This window comes from Pundamilia nyererei, unplaced genomic scaffold (genome assembly GCF_000239375.1).
Source record: "Pundamilia nyererei isolate P.nyererei 1_Seehausen unplaced genomic scaffold, PunNye1.0 scaffold00012, whole genome shotgun sequence".
NCBI classification, from domain to species: Eukaryota; Metazoa; Chordata; class Actinopteri; order Cichliformes; family Cichlidae; genus Pundamilia; species Pundamilia nyererei.
The window spans coordinates 5,139,625-5,152,371 of NW_005187413.1; the positions used below are offsets into that span (position 1 = coordinate 5,139,625).

The window sequence follows — 12,747 nt, forward strand, 5'->3', positions numbered from 1 at the left end:
AGCCTGTTAAGACTTGGATACTCACATAAATGTACCATGGTGTCTCCGGAAATATCCTGCAATAGGCAAAGAGTCACATTTAAAACAAAGTGTAAATAGCTATATTTTATAAATAACACATGACTGTTAATAATCCTGAAAAATATAATTAAACCACATCCGAAGAAAACCTGACTTTGCGCAGGCTCTCCCGTTTTAAGAGCGATGGGTTTGAAAAATAAAAATAAGCAAAACTTACCTCAGAGGACGCGTGTAGGACGTAAAGACAAATCTTTTCAGATGCCGCCGCTTTTTAACTCCTTGCACAGATGATGTATTAAACGATAAGAAGCGTATGTTTCCCCCCGGAGAGACAGTGTGACTTTCCTTTAGGGCGCCGCCATGTTTTAAAAGGAAGTTACGTACGGCGGCGTAATTTCATCCCCGGGACGCTAGATGGCGGAGTGGCATTGCTGTCCACTGAACCACCGTCTACAGAAGGCCCGCACCAGCTATTAATCTGTGCAAGAAAACTAAAGTTAGTAGGGGAGTTCATGTATCAAACTGCAGTATTTCCTGAGTCATTCTGGAGAAAAGACAGCCTGTGAAGTGCCTCTAGAACGGCAATGTAAGTAATTACACATCCACGAATGTTTATAATGCAGGTCATTTAGGACCGAGGCACTTCAGGGAGAGGCAGAAGTCGTAATAATCCTTATGACAGTAAAAGTAGACATCAGAAATAAAACATCATACATACATACATCACATTGCTTATTCAAGCCAATATATATTTATTTTTTAACAATTATTTTCTAAATATTGTCCATTTTGCATCTTACAACTTTCAAACAGTACAATATTACTGTCACAGCCATCAGGATATTAAATACCACCTTGCTCGTTAATTGCAATAGATGGTAGTGTGTTCATTATTTTATGTATTTTTTTTTTACCCTTTTTATATGTCCTCTTTTCTCTTCCTTATAGTTATATTCATTTTTGTCTATTTTTTTTTTTCAATGTCGCAGCACTGGCACATAATTTCTACAATAAAGATATTCTGATTCTGATTCTAAATTACAGGGACTACAAATGTAAAGTGTAATTCAATGGAACCAAAAAATGACCACAAAATTGTACTCAGGGAGAGTACTCAAATTCTCAGTGCTTTTGCTGATTTTATCAATAAATAAAACACAGATTTTAGAGCTTCGTGCTCTGTATTAATTATATTCATTCTATTCAGGGGATGAATAGGCCTACATCAACTGTGAATACACCTAAATGAATACCCAATTGAACCTGAATGAATATTGACAATACCAGCCATTTCATTTATGATTATGAGTTGGTAAATATTACCATCTATCACTCAAAGTAACACTCTCTGGGTGCAACATCATAGCGAGTCATGTAATTCTTCTCATCCTGCCTGTAATTTCCACTTAACACATCTTGCATAAGCAGCACTTTGAGTTTCAAATGAGTTTGGCAGAGTTCCTGAGAGTGATCATGAATTTGGTGGGGGGGGGGTCATTGCTTTGCCTGACGTGTCCCAAGTTTTCTGGATTCTCATCGCCCAACTGCTCCCCCGCCACTGCTGGTCTCGGAACATGGTGATTTCACACTCCTGTTGTGTAAGCCTTGTTTTTCTGTGAGTGTGTGTGACACACATGTGAGGAGAGGTCACCAAAGACACACAAAAAGAGATGGGCCCTTGTTTGTAATTCTGCAAATGTCCAACTATTGCTGGATCACTCAGAGCCCGCAATCGGTTAAAAGAGACGTTACTCAAGAATATGTTTTTCATTTGTTTGTTTTTTAAATTGTTTATATGCCACATTTTGCTCTCAAAAAATCACTTGTACAAGAATGAATCAAAACTAGGAATCATTCATCCATGAAGCATTACATCTGTGTATGCTGCAAAATATTTTACAAGTAAATAAAGACAATGCTCTCCAGAGTTCCAAAAATGAAAAGCATTTAATGGTATACTGTGTTGAAAACGTATATAACTGACTTAATTTATAATTATCATAACCCCTAATTCTTTAATTTGACAGAATAACAAGATTTCAAGCATATTAGTTTAAAAAGATTTGAAAATTTTGTCATTTTGGTTTGTCACAGAAATAATTTCAACACTTAAAACCCTTTCTTGTCAACACACATCATTGGAATTTGGATCATTACTGAGTGACCATGTTTTTTTCCTTCTGTGTAAGAATCTGAAAATGAATAGAGGCTTTACACAGTTAGGCAGCAAACAAAATGCATCTTACATGGTGAATCGGCAATGCATGATTATCTGAACGGTGACATTGATTCTAGTTGTGGCTCACTCTCTCGTGAGGACCCCATGCTCTTTGGGATACCAAGACGAGTTGTTCGTCCTCTAATCATCTGTGACAGTTCAGTTAGAGACGCTCAGATGACCAGATATTTTTCTAAGAAGAAAGCAAGAGGAGTCTGCTTTAAATGAAAGAGGCTGCTCCAGTTGTTTAAGCCATACATGTCTGGATTTAATTTGATTATGGGGAAGACCCTACTAGTGTACTCAAAACTTAGCTTTCACGTTGTGTCCTTTACAAAAGCGCCTGCCTTTAAGTGCAATATATAGGCAATATTTACATTAGAGTTGCAAAAAAAAAAGCATGCTTTCCTCTCTATGCAATATAACAGGATACATCTTTTGGCATAATTGTTTACATGACTAGAAAATTTTGAAAAATCAATCTTAATTTATAACCTCAGACTAGAATGTTTTTGACTATTTGAAACACTACAGTACTAGGTGATTTTTACATTTCAACTTTATTCACTAAATGTCTCACACTCAAAGACAAATTTCCAGTACTGGACCGGATAGACATTCACCCACCACTGAAATAGACACACTTGTTCAATTGCTTGTTAATGCAAATAGCCAATCATATGACAGAAAAACCTGCTGAAATTCAAATTGAGTTAGAAGAAAGGTGATTTAAGTGACTTTGAACATGATGGCATTTTTTTAATGCCAGATGGGCTGGTCTGAGTATTCCATAAATTACTGATCTGCTGGGATTTTCCCACACAAACCATCTTTAGGGTTTACAGAGAATTGTCCTTAAAAAGAGAAATTATCCAGTGATGGCTGGTGAGTTTTCTTGAACATGACATTGAGTTTACTGCACTCAAATGGCCTCCACGGTCACCAGATCTCAATCTAATAGAGCACCTATGGGATGTGGCAGAATGGGAGATTCACATGATGGAGCAACTGTGTGATGTTATCATTTCAATATTAAGGTTGTTTGATTTAGTGATATGAAAAAGTCATATCATGACATCATTGCTATAGCAACACCTTGTTTTTACATTCTCTAGTGTACACAACAGTAAGATAAGCCTAGGCTTATATACCAGTGAGAATGTAAAATGAGTCAACTAAGTATCAGTAGTTGCATTCCATATGTGATATGGATGGTTAGGGTGTGTACTGAAGACAAATGGCTTTAGACTTTACTTTAAGGGACAAATATCAGAATTCCCATGTACATCTTTGCAAGCAAGTGCTCCCAAAATCTGTTTAAGTATTCAACTGAATCCAGAACTGCTTAAAGGTAGACTTATTTGTTGAAAGACACTAAGACTACCTTCTGTTGCAATCAGGTCCCTCCTTGAAACTGTCAGATACAATCAATGACATGTTATACATCTTAGAAAGATGGCCGTCTTTTCTATATTTATAGTCAAAACACTGCAGTGTTTTTTTTCACTGTATATTTTGTTAAACCTGAAAATGTGAAATTGAAAATGTGCATAAAAGGAGAAGAATAAATCTCAAATCAAATCAAATCACTTTTATTGTCACATCACCTGTGCAGGTACACTGGTACAGTACACGCGAGGGAAATTCTTGTGTGCGAGCTTCACAAGCAACAGAGGTGTGTAAATCTTGACTGATCTTGGGGTTCTTCAGTTTTACTCCCCTATTCAGTTAAATGTCATTTGGGTTTGCATAAGAAAACTCACAGAGCCAGTCCAGAACCGGTCATGAACCGCATGACAAGATAAGCCAGGAGAGATCTTTATGTTAGAATAAGAGGTGAAAAGACACTGCAGATGTCAATTTTTCATTTCTTGCCTGTTAAACAATGTTGAGAAGTAAAGTCAACAGCTGTAACGAACATTTTCATCATATTTTCTTCACATCCCTAACGTAAACAAATATTGCATGTTAATAGGAAGAAAAAATATTTTTAGAACAAAATATAGCTGGATAGACGTGTTTTAATCAGTAAGCATGACCTAATCTTACCGTCTAGGATACCTCATAGGTCCTTTATTTTCCTGACTTTGTGTCAGGTTTCTTTTTAAGACTACTAATGTGCTGGAGGGACATTCAAAGAAACTTAGTTCCCTCTTTGTTCTCTAGCTGGTGTTTGACATAGGTCGTAATTTAAAGTATGGAGTATTATCTTGAGGTGGAGGTATTTTGAAGGAGACAGATGCAGCAGCTTCTCGTGTTAAAGCAAATTAATAGTGTGCATGCTATGCTGACCCTAATGAGCATTAAAGCAAATGTGCATGTAACTTAAGTTAAGAATAATATTTTAAACTTGGCAGTTTTACGTTCATATTCATAAGATTCATCAGTGTGGTTAGTCAGAATAATGGACCTTTTGAATCACAAGCACCGTGTGACTTCTAGACTGTCAGCTCTTTGTGATTTCCTCTGCTTTTTTAAGCATCTGTGTCCTTCTTGAGCGGAGATAGATGCTATGGTTGCAGAGAGCACCTAATGGAAAGACATGATTTGGTCACACATGGGGGGTCAAGTGATCTCTTTTTTCTGGAAGGATCTTTCAGATGGTTGTGCTGAGACTAATTGTGATTGCATGCAAAAAGGACGCATTGCTTATATCTTCACTAACAAAGAGACCTTTTCATTTTCTGTTTCTTTTTTCTAATATTTGTCAACTGTCACAGCCACAGATTAAAGAAAAGATGTTCTGTGTTCTTTGAAATTGAGGGGAATGTGTTTGTCTGCCTAAGTCAATAAAGTGTTGAATGTTCCAAGTAAAGCACAACTTGTTTCTTGTGAAAAATAGGGTGTACCCCTAATTCTAGGGTTTATCGTTCATTAATGTTCTCACTAAATGTTTTCTAATACAATTACATTCGCTCCAAAATGATGCCCTGGCTTCCTTTTTATGCAAAGCAAAGAAGAGTGTAAAACATATTTTGACTTGGACTTTATTGCAATCATTTTGATTTGGCCCAACACAAGCCCAACATTTTAAAACTATTATGTAGATTAAGTTATGTAAATGTTAGAAATTGTACTAGCCAGAGCGTTTTGAGATTCTGGCTCTTTCCTGTTTTGGATGATTTTTTTTTAATTGTTATTTTAACATATGTTTTCACTGCATAACTTTCTTATGCTTTATGATGGGTTTCCATCTGACATCCATGCCATAAAATGCCATAGACTGCTGGCTTATTTGTGGTTTATAGGGTTTCTAAAGTAAAATGGGAGGCAGAGCTTTCAGCTATAAGGCCTCTCTTCTATGGAACCAGTTCCCATTTTGAATTTGGGAGACAGACCCTCTTTACTTTTAAGATTAGGCTTAAATCTTTCCTTTTTGATAAAGCTTATAGTTTGGGCTGGATCAAGTGACCCTGAATCATCCCTTAGTTACACTCCAATAGGCCTAGGCTGCAGGGAACTTCCCATGATGTACTTTTTCTTCTGCAATCGTCTCTTTTTGCTCTCTGTGTTTAAACACCACTACTGTATTTAATCATTAGCAGTTATTAAACTCCAGCTCTCTGTCCTGCAGTTTGTTTTTTAGTTCTGGGTTCTGCCGGAGGTTTCTTCCTGTTAAAAGGGAGTTTTTCCTTCCTTTTTCAGTTTTAATGCTAAAGATGCTTCTCGGGGGAGAGGTGAAACATTTCCAAGAAACTTAAAGAAGTCCAATCGCTTTCTTTTCAAGATCCTGAAATTAAAGAGTTTATATGTGGAGAGTCAAGCACCTGATGGTGTAGTACTTGTCTGTAGGTGCTACGCAGAGCGTTGTAGACCCACCTGTGCATGTTGGATGTGTGTGTTGTCAAACACGGGCTATTCTGTTTGGTTTGCTGTTGCAGGCATTTTTGGTGCTTTTCGTCTGTCACTTTTATCTTAGTTTTTATTGCTACCTACTCTTTGTGGGGACCAACCAATCATCATTCCATCTACGTGTAATATCAGCAGTGTCAGCGCTTTGTGCTGGGTCACACAAGTGCATCTCTGTCATTGGTTGTTGTTCATTGCTCGTTTAGAATGAATTTACGCAATCCACTTCTCTGCATAGGCAAATAGCTAAGCAAACAGACACTAAGATTCGACCCTAAATCCCCAATCAAGCTCAGGAGACTGTTACAAGTTGGTCGCAGAAAACAAGAGGAAGGGGATGATAGCCAACAACTGGTTGTTTGCTGTTTTGTTCAGTTGTCTGTTACTATTGCAACAAGCTTGGTGAATGTGTCAGTGAGATTTGAAGTTTTTAGGAGAAAACTATATGAACATAAGTTGAAATATGATGTGTATTTTGTCAGACTGAGAGTTCTTGGTGCAGTTGTTCAGGTTGTGTTTCATTTATATTTACGTTTATATAAATCTGCAACAAACCTGTGACAAGCCTGTGACACTATGAGTGCAGTGAGTTGTGTGTAGTCTATGTTCACATAGACGTACAGATGGAGAGAAAACTTTGGTTGGAAATTCAAGCTAACATTAATTTATTCAGTATAGAGGTTTAGCACAAGGTAAAAGGTTTTTTTTAAAAGTCAGTAATTATACTACTGAATTTGTGAAGTTAACTAGTTGCTTGTTACAACCTAAAATGGCAGCGGGACACTATACTTATAATCGTAATTTTAAAAAATAAATAATGTGCAATAAGAAGACACTAACACTGATTCAGAGTTCAGTTAACATATTGCATGTTTATGTAATTTTCTTTAGAGGTGAATTAATGTTTAACTGATACAGCGTGAGTAGAATTATTACCACTTTAATACCACTTTAACTGAAATCAAAAGGGACATGTAGCATTATTTCTCTTATTTAAAGTCTAAAAACTTCTAAAAAAAATTTCATGTTTTCCCCGTGGTCTCACTGGGTTGTCTCTCACTTCCCTGACTGCAAAAACATGCAGTCAGGGTAAAAGATTTTGTCTCCCTAACCGACTGACTGGTGACCTGTACAGCATGTACCCCGCCTCTCGCCCTATAGTAGCTATAGGTTCCATCCCCTCTGTGACCCTTAATTGGATAATGTGGAAAGAAAGTGGGTAGATGGAACTAAAAAAGAAATCATGTAAAATAAGGTGATATGTTAACTCATTTGGGCACTGATAACACCAGTTTCGATCAATAAGCTACAGACTGAGACTTCGAGACACATTTTTATTTCCTATTTATTTATTATTATTTTAACAGAATTGAAGACATTTCGCAAACAGAAAAATCACAGGATAATCATGTCATTGTAAACATCCGCTTTCACCAAGACAATTTCTCAAAGCTTATTTCTCATAGGCAGTCTTGTGCAAAATAAAAATAAACTTTGGCCTTGTGGCCATGTAGAAGAAATATGAATAGACAAAAAAAATGTTCAGTTTCCAGTGAGAAAATTGCTTTTTGATGGCCTTAACATCATATTTAGACCAAGTGGCTCTGTCAGAGTAAACGCTGATTGTAGAAAAGTAGCACATAGGATATTGTTTGTTTTACCTACTATGACAAATATAGTTGCAGTAGAGAATCAGATTATATATATATACTGCATATGAGGGATTGTTACAGACTAAACACTCGATATGCATTATATATTTATAATTAGCTTCATCTTAAATTGCTATAATACTAAAACATTTTATTTATTAAAGAGTGATGACTACAAACTAATTTGATATCACATAATATATTTTCCTAACAGTTTTTATCTGTTAAGAATCTTTACATTTACATTATATGGTTTTATTTCAGTAAAGAAAGTGAATAATTCTGCAGCACAGACCTGATCCAGCAAGCACATCTGGAGCATACATCCCTAAATCGCTGAGAGTACTTCTTTAATTAACATTTTTACTTCCTTTTTTTATTTCTGTGGTCATATCTTGGAAAGACACACATATTTTTTGCTACTTGTCTTTTGTAGAGTCCTATTGTGCATGCACAATGGCGACAGGGTAAAAACTGTGAACATTTACTTTAATGGATATGCTTTAGCTTATTAAGATACAAAAAGACGACTTAATCAACGGTTATATTTACATTATAAAACAGCCACTGGAAATGGATACGGCTGATTGAAGATAATGTTACATATTCAGTCAGCACATCACATTGTGATTTCTGCTATAACAGGTCATGACCTGCTTCCTGTGCTGCTGCTCTCCCCGGACCTCGGTTGGCAGAGCTGAAACGGCAGAGCCACACTGGTAGGTTGTGTGAGAGGACAAGTGGATTTGGCATGCACATCAGAGCGTGATACCCAAGCTTTTTGGTCCTATCACATGCCACACACACACACACACACACTCACTCACACACACAGAAGTACAACACACACAGAGCATTTCTGGTCGTGTAAAATGGATTGTAACACTGGCCACTGTAATGAAATGATGCCAGCAACCCACAGTATTCCTTTACAGCAAACTCACTGAAGGTTTAAGAGTACTTTTCCTGTCCAGTGTTGTTATTACAACATGAAAAGAGAGCTGTAGCACCTTTTTAGTGTCTGCATTTCTTGTTTTTACATTTTTAATCATCCGCCTGTTGGGATCGATCAAACAGTAGTTCTTATGAGATTTCCCTTACATTTAATGTGCTGGACAGATCACAAATTAATTTAGTTTCAGCTCGAAAAAGTGAATTTTAGTTTAATTAGATCAATAAACAACTTTCTAATCAATAGAAAAGCCCCTCTGGATGTGTTCTAGTCAAACCTTTGAAGGGATTTTGAGGCAAGTGACGAATATCATCAAGGACAAATTCTTCCAAAATGCCAGTTGACTGATTTAGTAGCAGACATGTTCACGCATGCTTCAGGGAAATCTGTTCGTCTGTGATCTTCCACATTTAGGTGTTTGTGTAACCTGTTTATTGAACACCCAGTAGCAACGCAGAGATTTTTCAGTGTGCAACTGTAAAAATGCCCTTCTCCGAGGATACTGACACTAAACCAAGAGCAGCCTTATCTTAGGGACATCGTAGGCGGCCATGACAAGTTATACACCATTTAAAATGTTGCATTATCTCAATGCGTTTGTGCAGGTCTGAGGCAAATGATCAAAGACATGAGATCAGCGGTTGGCTATGACATGGTACCTTGTTTATGCAAAACTCAGAGTAGCAGGCATCGCATTAAACTCTCGCAACATCCTTACATAAACAGATGTTAAAGAAACGGGTGTATTCGAAATGGAAGTGTGATTTCGTTTGACAGTAAAACAGAGAGGACTCCTTTATTGGTTGTCTGTTGCGTTAAACAGAAGAGGGCAGGTGGGCTCTGCTGTGGGGCGATAAGAGCCTCGGGATATGAAGACAACAGGTCTCCTAACATATTGTCTAAGAGGGATAAAGGAGCACTGTTGAACTTTCTGAGGCTTTGAGGAGACAACAGTCATCATCAGCGCTTCATCATGTGCCTTGTATTTTATGCTTATTTGTCTCCAGTTGCTTCCTGGTTGTGAGATTCCTCTTATTTCATCACTTTATATTGTGTGTCTTTGTGCACTATCTCCACCCATCAGACTAGTTTTGGACTCCTTTCTCTCTATTCCAGACCTCTATCTACTGTGTCACATCACTAGATTTGCTGTTGGTGCCAAGTGAAGGTGTTACAGAAGATAAACAGAATTCACACTATAATGAGCAGTGACAGGATGTCACCCACTCTGCCACAGATCAAACCCCAGCCTGCTGCTTCTACCCTTGCACCCACCTGCACCCATCCAGCTGAGACCACCCGTTTGTGTGATGTCACCTGCAAACCCCACTAATTTCCGCAGAACCAATCAGTCAGCTGATTCTGCTGCAACAAGACGGCAACACGCACTTTCAGTTCTTCAAAACTTGGTCAAATCTGATTGCGTTGCCTTATTTTTACCAAGGGTGGACCGTCTTTTGTTTCTCACTTGCCAAGTCCTCTGATCTCTGTAAATCCACAGAGACTTGCCCCCTCTAAGTGGCCTTTAGCCGTGTTTGATCATCAGTTGAGTTATAGATTTCTCCATGACTCATAATTCAGGCGCCAGACTTAGATGTCAACGTAACACATGTTGTTTTTCCTCTGAGCCTGCCACACATTGTGTGTGAGCGCGGAGTGAGTGCATGGAGAGGAACAAGGAAGGGAAAGGATGTTGTTTGATATCTTTTTGCTCTAAAGCAGCACATAGCAACTTTTTTTGTCTTGCCCCAAAAGGAGGCTGTTTATTGGACCAGATAAGAGACAGATCAACTAAAGAGTGATTTTGTAGAGAAGTGAAGCAAAATTTTTCAGCTTTAACAGATTTTTTTCCCCTTGTTCTTATCACTAAAATCTTCTTAACCTCCAAAGATGGGAGTTAATTTTTCTTTAAAAGACTATTTCCAAAAGACAAAAGGCTTCTGCACACTATAGCTATTTCATGATTGTACATTTATTTCTGTTTTTCTTTTCCAAATTTGTTTTTCCAAACTCACTGGCTTACTTTTTACCTTTCACTGTTTCACCATGTCTCTTTATTTTTTATACACACTATGCACGGTTTGTATCGAGCCAGGATGAGACTGAGTTCACATGTTGGCTAATTTGTTCTGAATGAGTTTAAAGAATCGCTGCCTCCTTGCTCTCCTTATTAACCAAATGTCACCTTGTCAGACCCTACATGCCTGTTCACAGCTCCTCCCCCGTGCCACACATAATGAGATGAATATCTCACATCAGCTTTCTTTAATTACAGTTACAACACATCGTAAGCTTTTCACCAGTCTCCTCCTTAGAAGGCATTTTATACTCTCTCTATCCTGATAAAATAATTCCCATAAGGAAGTGATTACACATTTGGATAACTCTGCTGTGAAAATGTTTCAAGTTAACAAGGCAGTAGTGGAAGTGTAGCTCTCTCAAAGCAGCACGCTGTTTCATTAAGACCCCCCCACCCCCCACCCCCACCCCCAGAGCCTTGAGCCTCGCAGTGGAAGTAAACCATGAATTGGAGACATGGTGGTAGTAAAAATATTCAATATTCATGCAATGAACAACTTCCTTTTTGTATGTTATGGGTTGCAGTTTATTTAACAAAGTGAGTTCATGTACTGAGTATTTGTGCAGATGTAAGGTTATTCAAAAAAAAGAAGAACAGAATGTATGGAAGCTTGTTTATGCCACTTAAAACATTTTTTGTGAGGCATCAAAGGTTCGGGTTATTATTATCAATTTACCAGACTTCTGAAAACAATCATTCAGTACTGAGAAAATATTGTGAAATAGTATATTGCTAAGTAGAAATTGTGAGATAATAACCCAGATTTTATATTTATGTTTTTTTTAAATAGGTGGCTGATATTTGATTTATTTTACTTTATATATATTTTTATTAAAAGTTCAGATTACTTTTCTAAAACTTTGTTATGTTTTGTGTGTAAGATCTAAATCTATGAACCGTTACTTATTTAGTTTCCAAATTTTGAGTCTTGAGTTTCTTTTGTTCCTTATAAACAGACATGATTTTTTTTAAAAAGAATGAGCAGCAGATATTGAAAAAAACAAAAAATCATCTAAATCTAAATATATTCAGCACACCGTTTGCTGTGTTCACCACACTCACCTAATGGAAGATAAAAGAACTGTTAAAATCTAAATAACAATAATGTTTATATCGACTTTGTTCAGCTCAGGAGCAGATAAAGCCTAAATTGGCGATGCCTCTCATCAAAGGTGTTTTCTCTTTTGTGTGCCTCAATGTGAAACCTAAATGCCGTGTATTGAGAGAATACGTGTAGATAGGAGGGTGGGGGAGTCTTCACCTACAAGCAAAAAAGAAACTTTGGTAATTGCCATAACACAAATAATGAGAGGCTATGTAGGAAAGTGTTTGAAGAGTGGTCCCGATCAAGATAAGATTGGAGACGATATCGTGAGAGAGAGGAAGTGTTTTTCTGTCTGCTGCCGCTAAAAGGAAACTGAAGTGACAGAGTTACTTATATGAGCTGTGCTAAACCCTGCAGAAACAACCAGGCTAAATGAAGTTTAGGGTGTGACAAGGACAAGCATGAGTCAGACTCCACTTAATGCATAATGCATGCATGCATTAGGGCTACAAAATTGTTGTTTGGAGCAACATGACGCTCTCAGAAAATTGCTTTTGTCCCTTTTTTGCTCATAAATCATTTGTTAGAAGTAGTGAAGCGGCAGTCGCCCACTAGTGGACATGCTACCGCCATATTTATGGCAGCTGATAATAATTTTAAACTAATATGAAAATCACTATTAAAAATACTCAAAATCTTTACCACAGTGTGACAGAGTTTCTGTATCACCAGAGGTCAAATTAAATCAAAGCTGCCATAAACATATATATGTATATATATATGTGTAAACCTGCTTCTTTCGCTTTTTTATTCACCTCTTAAGTTGTGTGTTATTTTGCAAGCTTGTTGTGTTCCTTTTGCACAAATAAACCTGGCAAGCTATCAATGCATAAGGCAGTGTAACTTTTAACTGGGTGAAAATTGTTACTG

The 12,747-nt window shown here is 37.3% G+C and overlaps 1 protein-coding gene across 1 annotated transcript in view; it reads right to left on the bottom strand.

The window, feature by feature from the left end:
• Positions 1-428, bottom strand: part of mrps16 (mitochondrial ribosomal protein S16) — a 3,530-nt gene extending 3,102 nt beyond the window's left edge. The window contains exons 1-2 of the mRNA XM_005724637.1: positions 239-428; positions 26-56 (exon numbers count right to left, since the gene is read on the bottom strand). Coding sequence (XP_005724694.1) covers positions 26-38 — 13 coding nt within the window. The 5' untranslated portion in view covers positions 39-56; positions 239-428. The remainder of the gene's footprint in view (positions 1-25; positions 57-238) is intronic.
• Positions 429-12,747: the final 12,319 nt, after the last annotated feature.